Raw genomic sequence first — 27,414 nt, 5'->3', positions numbered from 1 at the left:
ATAGATCAGCTGCCTCCTGCATGCCCCATACCTGGGGGGATCCAGCCTGCAACCCCGGGCATGTGCCCTGGACTTAGATCGAACCAGCATCCTCTTGGTGCATGAGACGACGCTCAACCCATTGAGCCACACTGGCCAGGGCTGTGGTTGAGATCTTCTATCAGATGTCACCTGGAGTCTTCTTTCTATAGCATCTTGTGTTTCTGAGTCGGGCTGTTTCCTCAGAGTCAGGAGAGCCCTGTGGTGCTCGGTCACCTGTCCCATGCCAGCAGCAGGTGTCCGTGTGCACGTCTGGTACTCCGTGAGGTTAAGGTGAAGAGCGTTGTCAGCCGCGAGAGAAAAGTCCTTCCTGGGGACACAGAGCCTCTGGAGGCTGCCTCGGGCCCTCTGCCCAGGCTCCCCACGCAGGGTCCACCTCCGGCCTGAAGGCTCGGGGGGTTCTCGGAGGCTTGCCGACTCCCAGGGAACCCCGAGCCTGGGTGGGCATGCGTCCCTCTACTCCTGTGCCCACGTTTCTGCTGTGATTCTCAAACTTGCCAGCAAGCCTTCCCCTTAGAGACCCCGGGCTCCACTCCCTCCCTTCTTCCCCAGCTCTCCTCCCCTAGCTCTCTCCTCGCACACCAGGGGATCTCTCCTGCCCCCTGTGAGCAGGAACGTGTATGTGTTGACTTCCTTTATGGCATAATCCTGGCATTCCAGGTTCAAAAACCCAGCAGTTTTTACACAAAATTCTAAGGCCTTAAGACTTGGTAACAGATCAGCTTCACACTGGGTTTTTCTAGACTCAAGAGGGGACTGTGTTCACATAGTTTCTCTTAGCATGTTCTCATGATTTTAAAAAAAATCATCTCTGGTCCGGCTGGTGTGGCTCAGTGGTTGAGCGTGGACTCCTGAACCAGGAGGTCACAGTTTGATTCCCAGATATAAGGCACGTGTCCGGGTTGCAGGTTCCATCCCTAGTAGGGGGCGTGCAGGAGGCAGCCGATCCGTGATTCTCATCATGGATGTTTCTCTCTCTCCCCTCCCTTCCTCTCTGAAATCCTACCTAATAAAATAGTAATATGCAAATTGACCGCACCTTCGCTACGCCCAAGCCATGCCCACCAGCCAATCAGGGCAAGTATGCAAATTACCCAACAAAGATGGCGGTTAATTTGCATACGCTGAGGGAGGGAGGAGTGAAGACTGAAGACAACTTAGAAGGAAGACGGAGGAAAAGTGGAAAGCAAGATGGCTGCCAGAGGGAAAGCCCGGGTGGGGCGGGGCGGGGCAGGGCGGAGTGGGGCGGAGCGGGGCGGAGTAGGGCGGGTGGCAGTGGCGCGCGGGTGCAGGTGTGGCGGCCGCAACAGTGGCGGCAGCGGCAGCGCATGCGGCCGCAGCAGCAGCTTGCAGGATTTTTCCTGCAAATGGGCTACTAGTCAATCCTATCTAATAAAGGCGTAAGTGACCGTACCTCCGCTACAAAGATGGCGGCCCACATAGCACCAGGGTGGGACGCTAGCGTCGTCACCATGGTGACGACGCTAGCGTCCCATTCACAGGCCGCAGAGGGAGGAAGAGCTGCAGACAGAACACTGGGCTGCTGGGCAGGGGGCATGCTCAGAGCCGCGGCCCGCGCAGCTTGGAACAAACAGAAGCCCAGCTGACAGAAAGCAGGCAGTGGGCCGGTGGTGAGCTCTGAGCTGCCTCTGCGCGACATAGGACACGCCAAAGAGACAGACGCTGGGCCAGGGGCTGCTCAGAGCCAGGGCTGCTCAGAGCCGCCATTGCGCAGCTTGGGACACGCCCCCGGCCCACCAGAAGGAAGCCCAGATGACAGAAAGTGGCGGTGGGCCGGGGGTGAGCTCTGAGCTGCTGCAGTGTGACTTGGGACACGCCAAACGGACAGACGCTGGGGCCGGAGGGGGGGGGGGGCTGCTCAGAGCCGGCGCTGTGCAGCTTGGGACAGGCCCCCGACCCAGCAGATAGAAGCCCAGCTGACAGAAAGCGGTGGGCTGGAGGTGAGCTCTGAGCTGCTGCAGCGCAACTTGGGACACGCCAAGCGGACAGACACTGGGCCAGGGAGCGATGCTGTGCAGCTTGGGACACACCTCCAGCCCAGCAGACAGAAGCGCAGCTGACAGAAAGCAGGGAAGCTGGGCTGAGGGCATGCCCCTGGCACCCCCCGCAGTGCAGCTTGGGGCATGCCCCCAGCCCAGTGGACAGAAGCCCTGGGGACACAATGCAGGAGGTCCTCTGTGCATGAACTGCAGAAGAAACACCTTTTCTGAAGCCTCATTGGCTAAGCTCCCTGTAAGCTGCCTCTCACAGTGTTCTGGTAACTTGAGTAATAAGAACCTAAGAAAGTGTTCTAAGGTTTTTCCACACTCCTGGAGGAAAAACAAAGGTCTGCTGCTGGAGGGCTAAGATATGTCATATCCTGCCCTAGCCAGTTTGACTCAGTGGATAGAGCCTCGGCCTGCCCACCGCAGGGTCTGCGTTCGATTCTGATCAAGGGCATGTACCTAGGTTGCAGGCTCCTCCCTAGCCAGGGCCCAGGTCAGGGCTCATGCAGGAGGCAACCAATCGAAGTATCCCTCTCACATTGATGTTTCTCTCTGTCTTTCCCTCTCTCTTCCAAGCTCTGTAAAAATCAATGGAAACATATCCTCAGGTGAGGATAAAAAAGAAAGAAAGAAAAGAAATGTCATATCCTATGAAAGACACATCTTGAAAGTGCCTAAAGAAAGCTGTCATTTTTTCATGGTGAAGGGACTGGAGTCCGTGTTGGTGAAAACACCTTGGCGGCTGTGACAGTGGCAGCAGGAGTGGGATGATGGGGCTGGTGCCTTCCCCTGATCAGCCCAGTCACCTCCCGCAGGGGAAGGCCAGACTGCAGCTTAGGCCCGCTCCCCATCAGTAGGACATCTCCTGAGGGCTCCCAGTCTGTCAGAGGGGGCAGGCTTGGCTGAAGGACCCCCCACCCCCCCCCCAAGTGCACGAATTTTGTGCACTGGGCCTCTAGTTAATAAATAAATAAATATTGCAGTGGCGTGATTGAAATTATACCTGTTCTAGAGACCAGGTTTTAAAACGAATCTGAACCAACCTGTTCGCATCACAGCCGGTGCTGTGATCCCCGAAACTAAAGCCGGGCGCCCTTTAGTCCCGATCAAGGCCTTGTATTCCTTCCCTCACCTGCTCCCCCACCTAAACCGGAAGCCCAAGGAGAACAGTAAAACCGTAAAGAAACCTGTAACTTCCTCTTGAGGTGGATGCTATTCAGGCTGATGCGTTTCTACTGTCTAACGTTCCCGTAATGGCCCCTGAGGAGCAGAGAATTCACTGTCCAGTGAACCCAGCGCAAACGGAGAATGGTCCTCTCGGCCTTAACGTAGCGGTGGGTTCATCTGTCAGCAGGAGAACAGAACTGTTTACAGAAAGTTCAGCTCAGCTGAGCCGCTTGCAAGCTGGGGGGGCCTTCAAAGGCCACTCGCCTCATGGCTGTATTTACAGCGAAGTTTTAGGGAGATGAGGCATGTGTGTGCACTGTAGTCACGGTGCCCCCGAACTCTCAGAGCGTTCTTGTTAAGAGAGCTTTCACATATTGGATTTTTAAAAGACGAGCGCTTAAATTCTGTAGATATTTTTTTCTTAATCCTCAGCTGAGGATATTTTTCCATTGATTTTTAGAGAGAAGGAGAGACAGAGAGAAATATCGATGTGAGAGAGACACATCGATGGGTTGCCTCCTGCACACCCTCCCTGACCAGGGCCCAGGCCGGAGAGGAGCCAGCAACTGAGGTACATGCCCTTGACCGGGATCGAACCTGGAACCCTTTGGTCTGCAGGCTGATGCTCTATCCACTGAGCCAAACCGGCTAGAACTGTAGACATTTTTCTTTTTCTTTTTTTAAAAATTGATTTCAGAGAGGAAGGGAGAGGGAGAGAGAGACAGAAACATCAATGATGAGAGAGAATCATGGATCAGCTCCCTCCTGCACGTCCCACACTGGGGATCGAGCCAGCAACCCAGGAATGTGCCCTTGACTGGAATCGAACCTGGGACCTTTCAGTTCACAGGCTGATGCTCTATCCACTGAGCCACACCGGCTCGGGCTGTAGATGTTTTTCTTTCATGTGAATGAGTTTAGTTTGCCTTTGGTCATATCCGCTGATATTTTATTAACAAACTGTGGGCTTCCTTTCAGGAGAGCACGGAAGTCGATGACGAGGAGGACGAAGATGACAAGGTGAGTGACCCAGGGAACCACAGGACAGGGAGGGGACATTCTTTTTTGTTGTTGTTGTTGTTGATCCTTATCCGAGGATATTTTCCCATTGATTTTTAGAGAGAGTGGAAGGGAGGGGGAGAGACAGAGAGAATCATTGATGTGAGAGAGACCCAGCGGTGGGTTGCCTCCTGCACGCACCCCGACCAGGGCCAGAAAACCTGTAACTGAGGTACGTGCCCTTGACCGGAATCAAACCCGGGACCCTTTAGTCTGAGGGCCGACACTCTATCCACTGAGCCACACCGGCCAGGGCGGGACTTCCATGTTTTCAGCAGACAGCTTCCAGGTTGTGTCAAATGCTTTTATTTTTTGTACTGTGGAGTAGCCAGCATATTAATACTCTTATCATTTACAAAGGCTATCCCTTTCTAAGACATACCTATGTATTTGTTTCTTTTCATTCATTTATAAAAATGAGGATGAAAAGGGGCAAAATGTAAGAAATAATTGAAATAGTAGAAAAAGCCTAGCTGTAGGCTCAGCCAGTGTGGCTCAGTGGTTGAGCACCGACCTATGAACCAGGAGGTCTGATTCCCGGTCAGGGCACCTGCCCGGGTTGTGGGCTCCATCCCCAGGACGGAGTGTGCAGGAGGCAGCCGATCCATGATTCTCTCTCATCATGGATGTTTCTGTCTCTCTCTTCCTCTTTGAAATCAATAAAATTATATTTAAAAAATAAAACAGCACAGCGGTCGGGGGGCTGTCCTTGGCGTCTGGAAGGTAGACGGAGGGGAGCCCGCGAAGTCACCCGTAAACCCAGTGACATTGCTCCTCCTTCAGGCCCCGGCCTGCGCGCGGCGGGGCGGCCGCCCACGTCAGAGCCTGTCACTTCCCCAGCTGTTGCTGGCAGCGCGCGCAGCTCTCCGCCTGTGTACATCTGTCCTCTCCCTTCTCCTGGGAGAATCTCTCAAAGCCGCTGCTCCTGTTGTCATTACGCTTTCAGACAAACCTTCTGGAATAAAATGAAAAGAAGTGAAATGCCAAATGCGACGCTGCTCGCTTAATGGACTTCCAGTCCCCCGGAACCTGTGGGTACGGGGGTGGGGGACGCGTGGCATAGCGTTTCGGATGCTTGAGGGGGAGGGGGAGGAGGAGGAGGAGATCTTTACAGTTAGGATCCAATATAAAATGCCCAGGAAATAGAAATGAATTTGAAAACACTGGCTCCATGGCACAAAGGGCCTTAAAATGAATCAAGAGAGGCAGATGGTTTTGCCCATTTGTAGCGCATTGAGGGGATTCCAGAGTAACCCTTATTTGTGGTGTTACAATGATCATTCATAGCAAAAATAACGAAATCAAGTAGTAAAATATTTTTTTAAAGTAAATTGCCCTTTTTCAGAAAAAAAAGGCCACACAGATGCAACTTTCTTCTTGATGAATTGATGTTGCGTGGCTTCCGTGTGACATAGCTCCTTGAACATTAGAAGTAGAGATAGCCAAGCCAAAGTGCATGCTGGGAAGGCTCACCAAAGGAAACAAGTCCTTTTTATTTTTTATTTTTATCAACATGTTTTCATTGGTTTTTGGAGAGAGAGGAAGGGAGAGGGATAGAGAGATAGAAACATCCACGAGAGAGAAACATTATCGATCGGCTGCCTCCTGCATGCCCCCCACTGGGCATTGAGCCCACAGCCCGGACATGTGCCCTGACCTGGAATCAAACTGTGACCTCTTGGTTCCTGGGTTGATGCTCAACCACTGACCCACACCAGCCGGGCAGAAACACATTTTTAAATTAAAATTTCCGTTTTAATGAAATAATTTTAAACCTGTACTAGGAACTAGCCTACATTTTATTAACCAGGGCTTGAAAGTGAAGATTTCTTTCTGGTTGGCCAACCCTTTTTATTTTATTGATTTATTTTTTAAACATATTTTATGGATTTTATTTTTACAGAGAGGAAGGGAGAGGGTTAGAGAGTTAGAAACATCGATGAGAGAGAAACATCCATCAGCTGCCTCCTGCACACCCCCTACTGGGGATGTGTCCGCAACCGAGGTCCATGCCCTTGACCGGAATCGAACCCGGGACCCTTCAGTCCGCAGGCCGACGCTCTATCCACTGAGCCACACCGGTTTCGGCGGCCAACCCTTTTTTAAGTGACCCACCCAGGGACGGGACAATGAACTGCCCAGCAGCGATCACTGGGAGCACGGGTCTTGGGCCCACCTCGCAAAGGAGAGCCTCTAACAAGAAGGCAACGAGTGAGACATCGGTGGTCAGTTCACTAGAGGCAGCACCTTCAGCCCGTGCCCGGGTTGTCACAGTTGAACCTGACACTCGGGTGTCTCCAGGCCTGTCTCGGCCCGGAGGCAGAGCCATCGGGACTGCGCTCCTAGCCTTCCCCGGCGAGGATGACTGCGTCGGAGCCACAGCATCGACAGGGATGGGCCGTGGAGCTGGTGTGTCAGCCTGGCCCACTCGGAGGGTCTTGTGCTCCGTCTCTCCCCATTGTCTCCTGGGCAGTTTTGTTCTTGAGATCCTTTGAGTGTAGTATCTCCATAGGGACTTTATTTATTCATTTTTTAAATCTTTATTGTTGACAGTATTACATATGTCCCCTCCTCCCTCCCCCCCCCCAGTCCCGTTGACATCATCTACCTCCACCTCCCACCCCAGGCCCTCTCCACCCCACTGTCTGTGTCCCTGGGTTATGCACATATGCATACAAGTTCTTTGGTTGATCTCTTCCCACCCGCCCACCCTCCCCTGCCTTCTCTCTGAGATCCCACAGGCTGTTCCGTGCGTCTGTGTCTCTGGATCTGTTTTGTTCATCAGTTTATTTTGTTCATTAGATTCCACATCCTAAGGCCTTTAATAGCCTCAGCACAGCCATGGTTGTTTTTGCTTCCTCAACTTCATATTCCTGTGGAATCTTCTAGAGCAGCGGTCGGCAAACTCATGAGTCCACAGGGCCAAAGATCAACAGGACAACGATTGAAATTTCTTTGGAGAGCCCAATTTTTTAAACGTCAACTTCTTCTAACGCCACTTCTTCAAAATAGACTCGCCCAGGCCGTGGTATTTTGTGGAAGAGCCACACTCAAGGGGCCAAAGAGCCGCATGTGGCTCGTGAGCTGCAGTTTGCCGACCACTGTTCTAGAGGAATTAGTCTAAAATGAAAATATGACTGTTTATGCCTCTTCTGCCTAACACAGCCAGTCTGAGACGGGTGAACTTTCCAGTCCCCTTCCGTATCTTCTCACTCTCACTTCTTTTTCTTAAAACATGTTTTTATTGAGAGATAGAGACATCCATGATGAGAAGGAATCATGGATCGGCTGCCTCCTGCACGTCCCCTACTGGGGATCGAGCCCACAACCCGGGCATGTGCCCTTGACCGGGAATCAAACCGTGACCTCCTGGTTCATAGGTTGATACTCAACCACTGAGCCACACCAGCCGGGCTCTCTCTCACTTCTTTAAGAGATTTGTAACTAGGGGGATTTTCAACATTAAGACCTTCGGAGCACACATCATTCGCACCCATATTACAGTCCATTATTTCTTCTCCATGTATGTCAGCCTCCACCACTGACATGTGCTATGGAGCTGCACACACAGGCTGTATCACAGGGCTCGCTCACGCGGCCCTCCTGGCTTCTGTTGCGTGTTACACATGACAGACCACGCTTCTGGGAAGTGTAACACACCCAGCGAGACAGGAACTGTTTACAAATTGTAAACACTCGGTCGTTTCCTCCCAAACCAGAAGAAGAAAGGGGAGCTCCTTTCTCTCCCGACGATCCATCTTGGAGGTGACACCCCTTAATTGCCAGCACCCCTTCCCACCAAATACCATCGCAGACAACTGGGGAGATGAAAGCGCGCCGGCCCCCGGGGCGCGGCTCTCCGGGGAGATGGACGCTTTCCCAAGTTCCCGCCTGTCTCCCGTGCACAGACCAGGCCTCGGTCTGGACTCTGTCATCCTTTTATTGTCTGCAGCGGGGATTGTTGTAAAATGACATCACCGTAGCCTCCTGCTCCCTTCTCATTGTCAAAAGGCCACGGGAGTGACTTGTATTAGAAACCTGATTAGACTCCACAATTTTGCCTTCGTTTCTTTTCTTTTTTTTTTTTTCTTTCCTTTGTTCATCCTCACCCGAGGATATTTTTCCCTTGATTTTTAGGGAGAGCGGAAGAGATAGGGAAAGACAGAGAGAAACGTGGATTGAGAGAATCACATGGATGGGTTGCCTCCTGCATGAGCCCTGACCAGGGCCCGGGCCGGGGAGGAGCCTGCAACCGAGGTACGAGCCCTTGATCAGAATCGAACCCGGGACCCTTGGTCCGCAGGCCCCGACGCTCTATCCACTGAGCCACACCGGCTAGCGCTTGCCTTCCTTGCTTCCCTGGGCTTTCAGTGGTAACATAGGACTCTCAGGGAGCTAGTTCTTCGGCTTTTTAGGAAACGGAACGTACCAACTAAACTTTGAAGAGAGGGACATTTTTTCTTCTTTCTTATACCCGATGGGCCGTGGGAGAAATTGCTTGTTACAAGTAGAGTTTGCTGGGCACCCAGAACAGATAGTGACTAAGTCCAGCCAGCAGCAATCAGCCGGCATGTGCTATGTGCGGGAGATTCTGTATGAGGAATTCTATTTTGTGGACCTTATTTGTACGGATGGATTACAATGAAAATTGTATTAATTACCTGCACCAGGAGGGCCCGTAATTGAGGCATGAACCAAGAAACTATTGTGTAAAATGCTGTATTCCATACTTAGAAAAGGCCAGGCAAAGCCATGATCTCTTGTTTTCATTGTGGGAGGTATCAATACTTGCATTAGAGGTTCTTTCTTTTTCCAGCCCAGCAGTTACTTACAGAGACGATTTCGGCATGTACTATCACTATCAGGAGGGAGAAATCACAAGGGCGTGTAATAATAGTTTTAAAAAACCCTGCTTATTGCTATCATAAAGGAACGACCCCCAGGGGCCTGTGTTGTGGGGTGCTTGGTGTTTAGCTTGGCTGTCCCAAGAGAACTTGAATGATCTGGTGGTTGGTTTTTTTTTTAGGATGATCAATGAGATCACAATTGCCTTACAGTGTTTAGAGGGAGAAAATTACCCTTTCATATTAATAATGGGTGAAAAAACGGGTATAGATGTTTTCTTTTAAACAAATAAGGAATGCCTGATGCACTTTTGTTGATCAACGATGGAATGTTTTATATTGAAAGAGTGCAAATAAATACTGAACTATATAATAAAAGCTGAATGACTGGTCGCTATGATGCGCACTGACCACCAGGGGGCAGATGCTCAAGGCAGGAGCTTCCCCCAGCTCACAGGCCCCAGGCCAGCCAAGGTGGGTGCCAGCAGGGGACCCCCCAATCGCCCTGTTGGTCGATTCCCAGAGGGAGGCAACTGGCGGGGGGGGGGGGGGTCTGGCAAGCTCCACCCCCAACCCCGATCGCTCCGCCAGTCGCCCCCACAGATCAGCCCTGATTGCCGGCCAGGCCTAGGGACCCTAGTACAATATATTTTCACAAGGTAGGCTGTGGTCATTAAATGTAAGTACTTTTTAAACCATCCATTTCCATTTTTAAAATGATTTTCATCCTCCACACTGACTAGTCCACTGCTCACTACCCAGGCAGAGCCTTCTTAGAGAAAGAAGCAGGTGGCATATGAACTTCGAGGGACTTTTCCTTATCATCTGATAGCGAGAGGAGTCTTACTTACAATTCCTTTGCTACTTAAGAATATCCAAACCACGGCAACTTAGTTTGATTAGTGGTGTTTTTTTTTTTATATACTATTCACTCAGCAGTGGTACGTCAAGATGATAAGGTATGTTATTTTTATGAAAATAAAAAAGTCGCCCTGGCTGGTTTGGCTAAGTGGATAGAGCATCGGCCTGAAGGGTCCCAGGTTCGATTCTGGTCAAGGGCACATGCCTGGGTTGCGGGCTCGATCCCCAGTAGGGGGCATGCAGGAGGCAGCCAATCCATGATTCTCTCTCATCATTGATGTTTCTATCTCTCTCTCCCTCTCCATTCCTCTCTGAAATCAATAAAAATATATTTTTAAAAAAAAGAAAATAAAAAAGTCAGAGAATATCTTTGAAAGATGAACAATAATTGAATATCTTCCTACACATTTCAGAACCCTATGGGAACGATATACAGGGCGTATTGTAGAGGACTTGCTCAGGGATAATTTTCAGGGGAATAAAATAAATGGCCATTCTGATGTAACTGCTTTTAATTTGATTTAATATGAATTTTAGTGATGAAGTCATTTAATTGCTAGCATCTCTACCGTACCATCTTAGCTTTGAGACTTTAATATTAAAATGGATTCCAGCCAATTCTTAATGATCGGTTTATGCATGTTCCGATGAGAAGGGATTGGCTTCCTTACTTCCTGCAGTCTTTTCCCTGACACGCCGACTAGCTCACATTTTCCGTTTCAACATGAAACCTCCGTTCTTAAGAGTGTTTGGCCTCATTGCCTTGAGAAGTAATCCAGGAATGTTAATAATCTGACCTTTCGAGGCAGTATTCATCCTACTCACTACCAGGCTCACTAACCCTAGCACTTGTGGATTTGCTTAGAAATGTCTACTGTAAGGATTATACTTGTCATGTCACTCCCAAATATTGTGAAATACGATATGCCAGACAGTAAATTAGATGGATTATCTATTCTTCTGTTAGCTAATGTGCACTGTCTATCAGAATACAGTCAGAGGCTCTGATTTTATAGAATACTAGAGGCCCGGTGCATGAAATTCGTGCACTCGGGGGGTGGGGGGAGGTTCCCTCAGCCCGGATTGCAAGAGGGCACAGGCCAGACCGAGGGACCCCACTGGTGCAGGATCGGGGCCAGGTAGGGACAGAGGAGGTTGGCCAGCTGGGGAGGGACCACGGAAGGGCTCCAGGGCGTGTTTGGCCCGTCTCGCTCAGTCCCGATTGGCCGGACCCCAGCAGCAAGCTCACCTACTGGTTGGAACGTCTGCCCCCTGGTGGTCAGTGCACATCAGAGCAAGGTTGAGCGGCCTTAGCATATCATTAGCATATTACTCTTTGATTGGTTGAATGGCCGACCGGACGACTGGACACTTAGCATATTAGGCTTTTATTATATAGGATAACGAATCTAGATATTTAATTTCCCATTGCTAAAAATGTTTACATCATGCTAATGTGGACTGCATTGATCATTGTATCTCCATTACCCACAGGTCATTGTTTTTCTGAGGATAGCAGTTAGTCCTCTTGTCTTTCCTAATGAAACCCCTGTTTCAGTGTGATTTGCACTAAGTCCCAATTATCCAATGAGTTTAGAAGCTAATTGATAATTTACAAGAAAGGGGGGGGGCACCATTTTTTTCCTCAAGGGAAAAATAATAATGTAAGTAATAAATGACACAAGAGTAATAATTTAAAACAACATCATTTGCTCTAAGAATTAGTTAAGTATAATTGGATTTTAAAAATAATATTTGTAGAGTGTTTACAATTTCCAGACTGTTTTTATATGTTTCAGCTCACTCAGCATTCAAAATAAACCATTAAATTAGCTACTTCCCCCGTCTACAAATGAACAAACCCGAATTAAGAGAAACGAACTTGAGCCTGGCCAGCGTGGTTGAGCATCGACCTATGAACCAGGAGGTCATAGTTCTATTCCCGGTCAGGGCACATGCCCAGGTTGCGGGCTCCATCCCCAGTGGGGGAGCATGCAGGTGGCAGCTGAACCATGATTCTCTCTCATCATTGATGTTTCTCTCTCTCTCCCTCTCCCTTCCTCTCTGAAATCAAAAAGTATTTTTAGAATTTCTTATTGCACTGTTTGGTCACACACATATTTTTTCTTCCACCCGCCTCACTTCCCACCTCAAATATAACGAAAGGGTGCCCTGCTCAGTCCGCAGCCCCAGCTCATGGCGTGTTTAGCCGCAGCAGTTCCAGTGGCAGGAAGCCCGCAGCCCTGCCCTGTGGTCGCAGGCCTGGCATCTGTCAATGGGCTGAGAGAAACTTCTAATGAAATGGTGAAGCCAGAGCACACGCTGGGAAATACCTGTCAGCGTGGAGGCGCTGTGTGCAGTGAGCAGACAGAAAGAGCCGTTTAAAACCACTTAGAAATTATATTGACTGCAAACCCAAACAGTCTGTTTTCTGTTCACTCCCCAAAGCAAATGGACTACTGGGGAGGGTTGGCTCTCTGCAAAGAGCAATGATTTTCTTTCCTCATGGAAACGGCATGCACCAGGGAGTTGACTCTGCGTGCGTGCGTGTGTGTGTGTGTGTGTGTGTGTGCATCTGTGTGTGTGTCTGTGTGCGTCTCTGTGTGTGTGTGTCTGTGTGTGTGTGTGCGTCTGTGTGTGTGTGTGCGTCTGTGTGTGTGTCTGTGTGTGTGCGTCTGTGTGTGTGTGTGTCTATGTGCGTCTGTGTGTGTGTGCGTCTCTGTGTGTGTGTCTGTGTGTGTGTGCGTGTGTGTGTGTCTGTGCGTCTGTGTGTGTATGCGTCTGTGTGTGTGTCTGTGTGTGTGTCTCTGTGTGTGTATGCGTCTGTGTGTGTCTGTGTGTGTGTCTGTGTGTGTGTCTGTGTGTCCATGCACGCACAACGCATCTCATGGGCAGAAGCCCTGAAGACAATTCCCAGTGCAGTAAGCCAGGCTTACCCCAGACCCGTTTGTAATCTTGTGTATCAGAAATATTGCTTCTTGTTCTTTGTTATGACAGATGTTGAGAGGGGTTTTTTGTGTGTTTTTTTTTTTTTCATGCTAGATGCCACTCAATCTATTTCTGATGTTGATCATGTTTGCACATTTTCAAAGGGCAGGCTTTTACTATTCAGTGGGAGGAAACAGACCAAACATACTCCCCTCTGCAGTCTCAAGTTCTGTTTTTGCCTCTTTGCTCTGGATGGCTGAAACAACTGGGAAGATCTTGAGGTAGAAATGTGGCACGGATGGCTTTTGGGAACCTGGGTACATCCTGTGACAAATACGACTCAGTGTCTCAGCATGTCACAAAGATTTGTCCTGCTGTGGTTAACTTTCAGGACTATGTCTCTGGTTTTGCTTAGGTAATTAAAGAGAAAGGTGAGCCCGGCCGGTGTGGCTCAGTGGTTGAGCGTCAACCCGTGAACCAGGAGGTCACAGTTCGATTCCTGGTCAGGGCACATGCCCGGGTTGCGGGCTCGATCCCCCGTAGGGGGCATGCAGGAGGCAGCCGATCCATGATCTTCTCGCATCCTTGATGTTTCTATCTCTCTCTCTCTCCCTTCCTCCTTGAAATCAATAAAAACGTATTTCAAAAAAGAGAGAAAGAAAGGAGTTTTCCTAAATCAGAGCAGGTAAGAAAGATTTCAGGTCACATACTGATGATATAATTAATTCTTAGTTGTAAGTTCATTGTGATGGTGTTAATTCTCTCCCACAATCCTCTAGTCATGGGAGGCCTGGGGAAGGCAACGGGGCCTTGAAGAAGGAAATAACTGCTTCTTGATTTATTTCATTTTTGTTCTTAGAAAAAAAAAACACACCACCACTCTGTTACACACGGGTACACTGTTCTTATTTCAGCTGCTTACAAAACTTAGCCTAGACTCCGGGTTTTCTTCGTATGTGTATGTGTTTTCTCTTGAACATTTTAGAAACAAATGGACAATGAAAGAACATTGTGATCTTGCCTTTATTTTTATGTAATCTATATGTTTAGGGCAGGCGTCCTCAAACTACGGCCCGCGGGCCACATGCAGGTGTTTTTGCCATTTTGTTTTTTTACTTCAAAATAAGATATGTGCAGTGTGCATAGGAATTTGTTCATAGTTTTTCTTAAACTATAGTCCGGCTCTCCAACGGTCTGAGGGACAGTGAACTGGCTCCCTGTTTAAAAAGTTTGAGGACCCCTGGGTTAGGGTATAGAGCTGGCATTTTCATGATTTTTCTTAGGACAAGAGCCACTCTCCCTTTATACAGAACAGAGGAGCATTATGAAATGGGAATTCCGGATCATGAAAAGTTCCATGCTCTTCGTCTCTCCCATCATGTCGTGGTACTGGCGTGGCTCGTAAACGAGACCCTAAGTCATGTGACCCTTACTCATGCCTCTGTGTGTTTTCAAATTCGTAAGAAGTAAAATCCACTCGTCCTCGAAATCTAAAAAATACGTTGTTCGCCGCTGTGACATTGTGTGCTTGTTGAATGGCACCAGTGGCGATCACCATTTTTATTACTCATTTCCCTCGAATAATTGGAAGCCGCTTATGTTCAGGAAAACGTCAGCGCGTGAGGTGGCAGGCCTGTCTTTCTGAATGAATCACTGTGGCGCCTCCTGGGGAACCGGGGAGCAGCCGCAGATGTAACGTTGTGTTTGCTAAACGGTGTTACCACCACATTCCCTGGTTCCATCGGAAACGTGTAAATAAAGCCAGCATGGAGCAGATAGAACTGCCAGATAAGCTCAGACAGCACAGGGCAACATGAGTAGGCTTGTCCTGGAAGTTCATTGCTCTTGAAACAAATCAACCCCAGGACTGTTTTGACTAGACCAAAAGTTGCTTCCTTTTGTCCCTTTATATCCTTTTTAATGTTTTCTTTATCTATTTTATTGATTTCAGAGAGGGGGAGAGAGAAACATCCACAATGAGAGAGAATCACTGATGGGCTGCCTCCTGCATGCCCCCTACTGGGGATGGAGCCCACAACCCCAGGCGTGTGCCCTGACTGGGAAACGAACCGGGACCTCCTGATTCATTGGTCGAGGTTCAACCACTGAGCCACACCGCCCCGGCTCTTTGCATTCTTGAAGGGGACGGGCTTATGTGTCTGAAGTACCTAGATGTGATGTTTACTTCTCCAAAGACTCCCTACCATCTCCCTTTTCTCGATAACAAATTTGCAACTCAGAAAGGGGTCAGGAACTTGACTCGATCGCAGAGCGAGAAGACGACAAGACCAGTGTTAATCAATAAAAATATACACTGAGTGGCCAGATTATGATGATCTCTGAACGCATAATAATCTGGCCACTCAGTGTACTTCTCTTGGGTACCTCATTTATTTGATATCAAAGATGCTATAAATCGTGCACCTGATCAGTTTTCCCCTTTGCACTGGCTGATAGAAAGCTCAGGGCAAAATAGATGGTTGATCTCCAGCAAAAGTGTAGAATCCTGTTGGTACCCATTTGAGATACACATACACGGAATGGCCAGATTATTATGCGTTCAGAGATCATCATAACCTGGCCACTCAGCTTGCTTACCGAGAGTGTTTGCATCGAATGAATGGGCAGGACATTTTGTGGAGTCATTCAATACTTATGGCTCGGCTGGTGTGGCTCAGGGGTTGAGTGTCGACCTATGAACTAGGAGGTCACAGTTTGATTCCCAGTCAGGTCACGTGCCCCGGTTGCAGGCTTGATCCCAAGTGTGGGGGATGTGCAGGAGGCAGTGATCAATGATTTTCTCTCATCATTGATGTTTCTATCTCTCCCTCTCCCTTCCCTCTGAAATCAGTAATAAAAATATATATATGTAAATAAGTAAATATTTACACTGAGTGGCCAGATTATTATGATCTCTGAATGCATAATCATCTTGCCACTCAGTGTCTGTGTGTGTGTGTGTGTGTGTGTGAGTGTATTAGAGGCCCAGTGCATGAATTCGTGTATGGGTGGGGTCCAGCCAGCCTGGCCAGGGGGAGGGGACATGGGTGGTTGGCTGGCCTGCCTGATGGTTGAATTCATGGTCGAGGGGACAATTTGCATATTAACCTTTTATTATATAAGATATACACTGAGTGGCCAGATTATTATGCATTCAGAGATCATAATAATCTGACCACTTAGTGTATGTTGCGAGAAATGTGGCATCACTTAGAGTCACTCTGTGGATGATGACTGTGCTATTATATAGCACAGTACACTCCTTTCTAGACTGGAACAATAACGAGAGTGTAACTGAGTCTAATCTTGCTTCTACGTTTCTTAGGAATCCGAGAAAAAGGGCATCATCGAGAGAATCTACATGGTACAGGATATCGTTTCCACAGTTCAGAACATCTTGGAGGAAGTAGCTTCCTTTGGAGAAAGAATTAAAAAGTAAGTCCTACCTTTGCATCGTGGTGTTTGAATTAGAGCTGCCGTCCACAAGGGCGAGTGTGGGTGGGGAGCGTCAAGTCAGAAAATGCAGAACCCCAAAACTGAAGCCATGGTGTCAGGCAATCCCTGTTAACTCTGCTGGTTTGCTCTTTGGGCTTGTCAGTCTCACAGTTGGGCAATGCCTCAGAACTGGGGTGACCAGATGGCCCAGCGTAACTACAAATAGTGTCCTGCTCACTCTCAAAAAGACCCTAGATTGGGTGATAAACTAAATAAAAAAGAAATAGATAGCATATCTACACTAATAAAAGTAAGATGCAAATTGACCATACCTTCACGACACCCACCAACCAATCATGAGTGAGTATGCAAATTAACCCAACAACGATGGCAGGTTAATTTGCATACATAGGCACAGAGCGGCTGGGGGCGGGGCGGGACACTTGCATCATCGCCATGGCAACGACACAGGTGTTCTGCACCACTCCGGGCCTCTGGGCAGTGTGGGAAGGCGGAAAGGCTGCTTGGGGCCAGAGTGAAAAGGCGGCTCCGGCCGGAGCGAAGGCAGTGCCAGCAGCCAGGGGAAGGAAGGCCCATTCTTGCACGAATCTTCGTGCATCAGGCCTCTAGTTCACAAATAAAAAGGGATGCAGATAGGTTTTAAAGGAGTCTTTTTTGTCTGAACTACATGATGTTAGGGGAGAGATCGGACCAGCCCAGAAAGAGATGTAGGAGAGAAACAGACAGGGCAATTCTGCCGCTGCCGCAAATTGTCAGCTTCTCTGAGAATGGGAAGAGACAGGCAGCTGGGCATTGAACCCTTGATTGGGGGCTTCAGTAGGTACAAACCATTGCGCCAAGGCTCAGAGCCCAAGACTGTGCGAGATACAGGGACGTGTAGGTGAGTTAGCATGTCTGTGCCATAGGCCATGGTCCTGGCATGCCTGGAGGTGAGGCAGATCATTCAGGGACTCGAGTGGCTTGCAAAGTCAATGGAAAAAAATATAGAGCCCTGGCTAGTGTGGCTCAGTGGATAGAGCGTCAGCCTGCAGACTGAAGGGTCCCAGGTTCGATTCTCATCAAGGACACATACTCAGGTTGAGGTCTCCACCCCAGTTAGGGGACATGCAAGGAGGCAGCCGATCCATGATTCTCTCTCATCAATGATGTTTCTATCTCTTCCTCCCTCTCCCTTCCTCTCTGAAATCAATAAAAATGTATTTTAAAAAGAAATTGAATGAGGATGAGAGGCTGTGGAGTGGGGGCAAGCCCGAGGAAGGAAGGGATGTCTTTGGTGACAGCGTCTCTGTGCCTGAACGTCTCTCATAGACAAACGTGGCTGTTGTGTGGTTGATAATGACCACGGAAATGTGTCTGATGGGAGAAGAGGGCAGAGCGATTGAAACGGGCCCCCGCTCTCCCCAGTGCTTCCGAGGGCCGGCTGCCCCAGCACAGCTGTGGTGGCCACGTCTAGGACATATTTTCAGCCATGAACAGGGCACTGTTTTGCCCAGCTGCAACACAGGAAGGCTCGGCTCCGATGAATGTCTTTGGCCATTCATGAGCTCAGTGACCTTCATGTCCCTGCTCGGCACTCCGGGGGGCTGTCCTGTGTAACTCTGTCGGAATTCCATTGTAATTCAGTGCTAAGGACCATGGAAAACTTTCACCCAACTATTGGCAACCAGCAAATAAAAAAAAGACTTACATAAAACCCCGAGAGTGAGGCTCCCCCCATGGGATTGCATTTACCGTACATGAAATAGTATTTTCTTTTTTAAATATATTTTTACTAGAGGTCTGATGCAGGAAATTCGTGCATGGGTAGGGTCCCTAGGCCTGGCCAGCAATCAGGGCCGATCATCGGGGCAACCAGTGGGGTGATAGGGGGGAGGACCCCTTGCTGGCACCCACCTTGGCTGGCCTGGGGCCTGCGGGCTGGGGGCAGCTCCTGCGTTGAACATCTGCCCCCTGTGGTCAGTGCGCATCATAGCGACCGATCATTGGCCATTCGGTCCATTTGCATATTAGGCTTTTATTATATAGGATTGATTTCAGAGAGGAAGGGAAAAGGAGAGAGAGAGAGAGAAAAAAACATCAATGATGAGAGAGAATCATGGATCGGCTGCCTCCTGCATGCCCCACCCTGGGGATGGAGCCCACAACCCAGGCATGTGCCCTGACCGGGAATTGAACCGTGACCTCCTGGTTCATAGATCAACATTCATCCACTGAGCCACGCCGGCCGGGCAGTATTGCTGTCTTTAATCGCGTGTGAGAGCCAAGCCTTCTCTTTGGAACTGTCGGGTCCAGGAAGCTCAGTGGCCGTTGGTCTGCTGACCTTCTCCTGAAGAAGGCTTTTCTGGTGCCCAGCCGTTCCGGCAGACTTCCATCTCCAGGTTTTCAAAGAAACTTTCCCAAGAGGCCGTTTCCACTTGTATAGCTAAGAAGCAAACATGAGCAAGTGAATCGAAGGAGCTGGTCCAGCCTCAGAGAAGGTGACATTTCTGTGGTTTGCCTGCAGCACGTTTAACTGGACGGTCCCGTTCCTGTCCTTCCTGGCCTGTCTGATACTGGCGGTGGCCACCATCACGCTGTACTTCATCCCGCTTCGGTACATCGTTTTAATCTGGGGTAAGTTCGGCACGGTCCTTTGGCTATCAGTCCATTCCAGGTAAGAACCAGTGACTCATTTTTTAAAACATATATATTTTGATTGCTTTCAGAGAGGAAGGGAGAGGGAGAGAGAGAGAGAAACATCAATGATGAGAGAGAATCGTTGTTTGGCTGCCTCCTGCAGGCCCCCCGCCGGAGACCGAGTCTGCAACCCGGGCAGGTGCCCTTGACCAGAATCGAACCTGGGACCCTTCAGTCCGCAGGCTGACGCTCTATCCACTGAGCCACGCCGGCCAGGGCCAATTCTTCATTCTTAAAGTGTGACTATGAACTTTCAATGTGCTCCTGCCAGCAATGAAACACGAGCTTGAAGAAAGCATCTGGGCAGCCAGGAATCCAGGACCTCCCTGCAAAGGCCCAATTGCCTGAACGATCAGCGTCGCTCCTTAAAGGCCTGTTGCATAACGGTGATCAAATAAAAAACGGGATCGTGGGTGTGATTTCCCTTCGGCCTTCGCAGCCATAAATCCCCTTGAATACTATATTGCTGTGGACCTGTAGCCTTCCGTTCGCACTGTTATTCAAGCAGTGAGCGCACACCTGCACCTTGCCCTTCGCAGTATGTGAAAGTAGCCAGGTTACTCCTGACACTCCATCCCTCCTCGAGGAAAACATAGCCCAACCCAATCCAATACTTAAACCCAGAAGCAGAGGGGGAGAGGGGTTAGCGGGGGGGCCCTCGGTGATGACCTAACCAGCGCCAGAAAGGAGAGGAAGCTATAATTTACCAGAGGAAATGGTGCACCCGTCTACAGTTTAGCGGCTTTTAAAAAAGCAGAAACAAAAATGGCAAACCGGAAGCCTATGGCATGACTTGATTTACTACCCCCGCCAGCGGTCGGACAAAATACGAGCCGCGTGGTGACTATCGGCGATGGTCGCTGGGTGGGCTGTGGGTTGACAGCGGAGGGTGCGTTGCAGGAAATTAAGTGGGAGAAGCCACCCGCCTTTCCCCACAGGAGTCTGGGTCAGGCCTGGTTTTCCGTTACCTGGCTCCTACGACTGCTGCGGCGTTCTCACCCGTCATCACTATTGGGATCTTCAGATGTTAAGATGCTCAGACAGGCCCAGCCGGCGTGGCTCAGTGGTTGAGCGTTGACCTAGGAACCAGGAGGTCACGGTTCGATTCCCAGTCAAGGGCACGTGCCCGGGTTGCAGGATTGATCTCCAGTAGAGGGTGTGCAGGAGGCAGCCGATCCATGATTCTCTCTCATCACGGATGTTTCTCTTTCTCTCCTTCTCCCTTCCTCTCTGAAATCAATCAAAATATATTTAAAGGAGGGGAAAAAAAGATGATCAACGCGTGGATGATCCCCTGTTGACACATTGTCTCACACGGTAGATAATATGGTATAATTACGGCCATTGATTGGAGCCTGTGACACCTTTAAAAAATAAGGCGTGGTTCAGCCTGCATGGCTCAGTGGTTGAGCATCAGCCTATGAACCAGGAGGTCAGGGTTCGATTCTGGTCAAGGGCACATGTCCAGGTTGCGGGCTCGATCCCCAGAAGGGGGCTTGCAGGAGGCAGCCGATCCATGATTCTCTCTCATCACTGATGTTTCTATCTCTCCCTCTTCCTTCTTCTCTGAAATCAATAAATATATATATATATGTTCTTAAAAAGGCATGCTTTTGAAGCTTATAACTTCTGAGTGCCTTATGACTTTTTAGTCTAAGTTTTTCATCGACTGTCTCAGTGCATTGTGGGCTACGCCTGCCCTCTCTGGCGCATTGGAGCTACTGTGCAGGTTTATAATCTTCTCAGTAACTAAGAATGTGGTGTTTTGATCGGCTGGGATATTATCCCTGCCTGGCTGTTCATTGTAAAGACTCCAGATGCGCACACTATATATAATTAACAATAGAAGATATATCCTTTCTCTGTGCGTCTTTGTCTGCCTGCGTCGTTTTGCCTTGTCTGTTTCCTTTTGCCAGAGAGCCCGTGCTACAATTAATGCCTTTAGAAGAACACAGCGAGTGTATTTTAGTTTAAAGGAACGCAGGGAGGGGGGGTTGACGGGGGGGGAGGGGGGGGAGTTTTAGCTAGAAACATAAAGCTTGCTGTGGGGGTAGAGGGGAGAAAGACAGCGCGGCTCTGACTTGGGAGAAAAGGGATCATTTGCAAGAAGCCTTCCTTCTTCACCACCCCAACCACTTCCGTTTACCCGTGAACAATGGCTTGGCCGCCATTTGCAAAGCAGGTGTACGCCTGACCCTCCGTAAGGAAATGCCTGGAGGTTGGCATCCTGTCAGGTACAGGGCCATCCAGGAAGTCCCTCCCTTAGATGAAAGTCCAGTCATGGTTAATGAAATTAGAGCAACATCCAACCGTGTATGTGTTAGGGATCATTAAACAGTTAAATGTGCACGGCCAGTGTGGCTCAGTGGTGAGCGCCAGGAGGACACGGTTCGATTCCCGGTCAGGGCACATGCAGGCTTGATCCCCAGTGTGGGGCGTGCAGGAGGCAGCCAATCAAATGATTCTCTCTCATCATTGATGTTTCTCTCTCTCTCTCTCCTTCTCCTTCTCCCTTCCTCTCTGAAATCAATAAAAAGTAAAAACAAACAAAAACAAAAAAATATAATGAAATGTTTCCGGGGCTGGGGAATAGGAGCCAGTCAAGGTGGACACCTCAGGCGAGAATTCACTCAGCGTCGCTGAAATTAACAAGGCCTCCCGCCCTGACCCGTGTTGCACAAGCTCTCCGTGGCAAAACTTCAGGCCGCCTTAATGTTTCACCCTCTAACACTCAGCGTGAGAAAAGGGTTGACATTTGCAGAAAAGAACATAGCTCATGAGTCGTGGATACAGGCGAGGAGCAGCGTGGGAGGCAAAAGGGGGTTGGAGGACCCCCCCCCCCCTCTGAAGGGGAGACCAGGGACAGAGCCCCCGTCCCGTCGTCATGGTCCCCGGCTGAGATGAGCTCGGACTCCATTGCCTAGCCCAGCCCGCACCCCCCGGGCTGCCGCCCGTAAATTAAGTTAGCGAACCCTAGGAAGATAATTTTCCAATAATAACTTTTCACAGTTTCCTGCCGCCTCGAAGTACAGTCAACATGTCGAGTTCTGTTCTGCAGGGAGAGAGGCGAAACCTGTGAAAATGAGCTGGAGGAGGGGGGAAGATAGGTTTCTGCAGCTTCTTTTTAACAACACCAAAAAAAACCCACAAAAAAAAAACAAACACACAACACAACTCGGGCCCTGCACCTCCCCCGGCTCCGCTCGGTCCGCGGCCCCCAAGCTGTGACTTGTTTGGGCTCATGAAGGTCTGTGCCCACCCGGGACACGTGTTCGCCTGGCATAGGAGGCTGTTAATCAGTGTCGCCCCAAAAACGCCAATGAGCTCCCCGGTTTTCCTGGGTGTCTCTGCCGCCCTGCTGCTGGGATTGTAATGGGATTTTCACAGCCCGGGGAGGCAGGGCCCCTCGCCCGCCACCCCTCCCTCCTTCCTGCAAGAAAAGGCGTTTGTGAATGATTCCACATGACAGCCGCGTGGGCATGGCTGGGGGGCCAGTAATGGTTTTCACACTAATTTCTTACTTGTGAATGCCCCTCCTCCCCCAGTCGGGCGAGTTGTAAAGACAGACAGACAGACAGACAGACGACGAGATCTCCCTGTGTCTCTTCTGTTTTTCAGGCATCAACAAATTTACTAAGAAGTTCCGAAATCCCTATGCCATCGACAATAACGAGCTCCTAGACTTCCTCTCCAGGGTACCGTCGGATGTTCAGAAGGTACGTAATGCAGGAACGGGTCACCACCAATGAGGGGGGCCCTTCCCTCTCCCCCTCCCCCACCCCTACACAGGAGCCTGGCCAGCCCCGGAGCCCGAGACTGTGCTGGTGTGTGAGTAATTGAGATAACGCATCAGAAAAACCCAGAGGCCTGGCTTTGCGGGAGGGTGGGGGGGGGGCGGCCAGGAATCCTTTGTCCCCAAAGCATGAGATGATTGGGGGAAATTATCCTGAAAAAGAGCGACTTAGGAAGGGTCTGGAGCTCACACGGCGCCGCTCAAAGGCAGGGGTGTTGGTCCCTGTTGGGATCGCTTGCCTCCCCCAAAGAGGATGAGATGGGCTCGGTGTGTGGGCGCGTGGGGGGTCCGGAAAGGGATGGCAGGCGTTTTATGGGGAGTGGGGCATAGGAGGATTATTCTCTTTATTCTTGTTGGCTCTGATGATCTCCTAGGCCCCCCTGGTATCTCGTCCCCTGTAAGGATTTAGGGCTGCCGAGGGCAAAGCCCCCGCTTCCTCGAATGCACGTAGAGGCAGAGGCGGCGGGAAACGGTGTGAGATCAATCGGAAGTATTATTCACAGGGATGGCCGCTTAGTCCGGCCGCGTCCCGTTTCTGTGGAGACAGACAGATTAGCCAAGACAACAATACGAGCGAGCCCCCTCAAGTGGCCCGATCTGGGCCCCCACCGATCAGGCTGCTGTAAGCCCAGGGGGCAGGCAGCGGCCTCTGTGATGGAGAATTAGGGATCATAGAATCGGTAGATGGGAGGCCGTGGCGTGAAATGGCATCACGGTGACCAAAGACACAGAGCGTTATCATCTGAGAGAATCCCAAACCAGGTATCGATTTTCGACTTTGGGGCGCTCTGACATAATGGTGCTTGGAACGCTGGGTGGCTTTCAGGATTGTAGGGCTGAAAAGCCCTAGAATTTCTTTCCCCTTCATTCCAAATTCTAGAGATTAAAAGAGACTCCATGATGTTCTATCCCTTCAACGTTCATTTTGATATAGTTCTCTGTTGAAATGTATTCTACAGCCCCGCCTGGTGTGGCTCAGCCGTTGAGCGTCAACCCAGGAACCGAAAGGTCACTGGTTCGATTCCAGGTCAGGGCACATGCCAAGGTGGTGGGTTCGATTCCCAGTCTGGGGTGTGCAGGAAGCAGTTGGTCAATGGTTCTCTCTCATCACTGATGTTTCTATCTCTCTCTCCCTCTCTCTTGTTCTCTGAAATCAATAAAAATACATTTAAAAAATGTATTCTACAAAATATGAATTTACGCGTTGGCATTTGCATTGCACAATTATAAAATAAGTCACCTGGGCCCCAACCGGTTTGGTTCAGTGGATAGAGCATCGGCCTGCGGACTCAAGGGTCCCAGGTTCGATTCCGGTCAAGGGCATGTACCTTGGTTGCGGGCATATCTCCAGTAGGGGGTGAGCAGGAGGCAGCTTAATCGATGTTTCTCTCTCATCGATGTTTCTAACTCCCTATCCCTCTCCCTTCCTCTCTGTAAAAAATCAATAAAATATAAAAAATAGTCACCTGGCCCTAGCTTGTTCTGCATTGAAGATCACAGGTATGTCACCCCCTGTCCCCCAGGCACCCTCACAAAGCACTGTGAGGAAATCGAGCTTTACTCGTATTTCACGCATCTGCTCTTGACCAAACTGCAGCTCAGCTTATGTGAGGGGCCCTGACGCCCGTGGAGAGTTCGGCACAAATGCTCCAAGTGGCGAGCACAGCTGCTCTGCCATGCATTCCTTTACAGAAAGCCGTTCCGCCGTCAGCCTGGGCAAGCTCACACGAAAGCAATGGGGTTGCAGCGTACGGGCGCTGGAGTGGCAATGGGAGGGCTTGTCCGCATCCTTGGAGAATGCCAGTTGCCATCGAGCCTGGTCAGGGGTTATGTCTGTGCACACAGCGGCCCTCAGAGCGCGCATCTAATTGGCGTTGGCAGGAATACACAGGAACACAACAAAAGACCATCCCCGGAAGGTAGAGTTCGCCGTAAGATGCTCGGTGTATCGCCAAGAGCACTTTCTAATAACACAACAGACAGTTTGCCACTGGGGACTCCCCACCCCCACCCCCACCCCCCTTGTTCATAGTTATCACAGATGTTTTAGCCATTCCGTTGGAAATGAAATTCATTTTTAAGAGAAATCTATAGAAGTCTGGGGCCAGTATCAATTTCAATATTATTTCCCTCTCTGGCAAAATAAATGGCATCTCATTTGCAGAGATTTCTCGCCGTCCCCCCCCCAAAAAAATTTTTTTTTATTTTTTTTTTATTGATTTTTTACAGAGAGGAAGAGAGAGGGATAGAGAGTTAGAAACATCGATGAGAGAGAATCATCGATCAGCTGCCTCTTGCACACCCCCTACTGGGATGTGCCCGCAACCAAGGTACATGCCCTTGACCGGAATCGAACCTGGGACCCTTGAGTCCGCAGGCCGACGCTCTATCCACTGAGCCAAACCGGTTTCGGCAAAAAAATTTTTTTTTTAGATCTTTTTAAATGAATAACTCTTAATAAGTTGCTGTATCATATACTAAGACAAACATTCCCAGGGGGCTGTTATGAAGCTTGCTTATGGTGCAAAAGGGTCGTGCACGCACACACACACACACACACACACACACACACACACACACACAACTGAAATCCCCCAGCAGTGCCCGGGGCAGATAGAAGAACCCCACGCATCTCATTAGAGAAGAAAAAAAAAAATCTGCTTTTAATATTTTGGTTTCCAGAAATGATGCATGACTCCTCCAATCCTTCCTGTAATTAATCCCCCCATGTTCCTGTGTTTAGAAAATGATTCATTACCTTTGAACCTTCCTTCCTTTGCCTCGGCGTGTCCCCGGGGAGCCATTAACACGCGGTGCGGCGGGCTAGGGTTACCGAACCGCCAGCGTCACGTCTGTGTGTTTTCACAGGTGCAGTACGCGGAGCTGCGGCCCTGCAGCAGCCAGAGCCCCCTTCGCAAGAAGCGCAGCGCGCCCTAGGACACGCGCCGCCCGGGGCCCAGCGCCCTGGACTGGCTTTGGGCGATTGGACCCATGGGGCTCCCTCCGTGGCACCGCGGTCCGGACACATGTATGTTGTGTGGCGCCCTGTCTGTCATCTCCCCCCTTCTTCAAGCGCACAGATGCACATGGGAACATGCACACAGGAACATGCACACGCGTGGATGTCCTAGTGGCCTAGCGGGCCGGCCCAGCAGAAGGAGGTGATCTAGAGACTACAAGACGTCCCTCCCTTCTCAGAGCGGAGAGAGCAGCCAGGGACCCCTTGCATTCGAGCGGGACTTGGAACTTGTGTCCACACCGCCAGCGGCCGGTTCTCCTGAAGATTCCCGTGTCTCCACGCCCCACCCCACGCTCCTTTCCGGTGACTGCTCCTGCGAGTCCGTGGTGGTGGTTTTTCTCCCCCCGGAGCTAACAAGTCTTGGATAAGATGTCATCCACCCAAGGAACGCATCTTATCAGCAGCTTTTTCAATAATGACCAGGATTAGCCCCGATCGTTGGGGAACCGTTCAGCCGTGACTCCTGAAGATCTATATGTCGAATCCCAGTCACGTCCTCCTGCATCACGGCCCGTTGCTGGCAATGGGTGCCGGGAGGGTCCAAAGGGAACACACCTCCCGAAAGTGAAGGGTTCGTGGAAGCATCTGGGTGTCTTAAAGCACCATCTCTTCCGATTGTACTGTGTGCTTCTTTCCAAACTGAAATGTCCACGTGACGGCTTCAGGAAGGGGGAGGGGATGGATGGATGAATGAATGAATGAATGAATGAACTCTGAGCATACTTCTTAGGTCAAGGCCGGGGAGCCAGGGATGAACACATGTGGCTGCTTACCCGGTGGCCATCGTCACCTCATTTGCCCGCATTTTTGAGCAGAAAGTGGCAATATTTCAGCAGCCCCAGTTGATCTTCAGTTCCTCGTGTGGGTACAATAAGCCATCCCCGTGGTCAGCAACCTGCGGCTCGCGAGCCACATGCAACTCGAGAGCCGCGGTTTGCCGCCCTGTTGACGAATGAGTTTGCCGACCACTGATGCTATCCGTAATAAAAACGTATCTCACAGGCCTTTTCCTAGAAAAGTACCACTTCCTTCAAGAGTGTCCCATCCCCGCAGGCCCCCCCCCATTTCACAGGAACCCACCCCCAAGTGAAAATTCCAATGTTGTGCATATATATGGTATGAAAGTTTCTTTTCAAGTGACACGTAAGTTGTAAAGACTGTATTTTGTCAACACATACTTTGTATGTGCTGTTATATGTATCTGTATATGTAATATATGTATTGTAAAGGAAATTGGAGGGGAAAAGATCTGATTGAACAGTGAGTTTTACCATGGTGTTTTTTTTCCCCCCTCCGCCCTCTCTGGGTTGTAATTTAATAATCTTCACACAAAATGTTTATGAAACACGCCAAAGATTCTAAACCTGATCATCTCCCCCGTGTCTGTTTCTCTTCGTCTTCTATCTTCCCGGGTTTGCTTTCGGCCGCGCCAGATTTCTGCATGATTTGATTTACGTCAAGTTAATGACGCTGGCTGGAAAGGGGTCCTGCAGAAATTATAAAAGCTCCAGGAAATCTCTTCGTTGTCCACACAATAGATACCGAAGAGCGTCTTTTGTGAAACCA

The 27,414-nt window shown here is 49.9% G+C and overlaps 1 protein-coding gene across 1 annotated transcript in view; it reads left to right on the top strand.

Moving 5' to 3' along the window:
* The window catches only part of MCTP2 (multiple C2 and transmembrane domain containing 2), a 143,952-nt gene extending 117,029 nt beyond the window's left edge, over nt 1–26,923 (top strand). Inside the window, exons 19-23 of the mRNA XM_079763895.1 lie at nt 4,191–4,232; nt 16,230–16,339; nt 18,864–18,973; nt 22,655–22,752; nt 25,698–26,923. Of these exons, the coding sequence (XP_079620021.1) occupies nt 4,191–4,232; nt 16,230–16,339; nt 18,864–18,973; nt 22,655–22,752; nt 25,698–25,766 (429 nt within the window). The 3' untranslated portion in view covers nt 25,767–26,923. The remainder of the gene's footprint in view (nt 1–4,190; nt 4,233–16,229; nt 16,340–18,863; nt 18,974–22,654; nt 22,753–25,697) is intronic.
* Nucleotides 26,924–27,414: the final 491 nt, after the last annotated feature.

The sequence above is a fragment of the Cnephaeus nilssonii genome, assembly GCF_951640355.1.
Source record: "Cnephaeus nilssonii genome assembly, chromosome: 24".
In the NCBI taxonomy this organism is placed as follows: Eukaryota; Metazoa; Chordata; class Mammalia; order Chiroptera; family Vespertilionidae; genus Cnephaeus; species Cnephaeus nilssonii.
The sequence above is the reverse complement of the archived record's forward strand: the minus strand, read 5'-3'. Positions and strand labels throughout refer to the sequence as shown.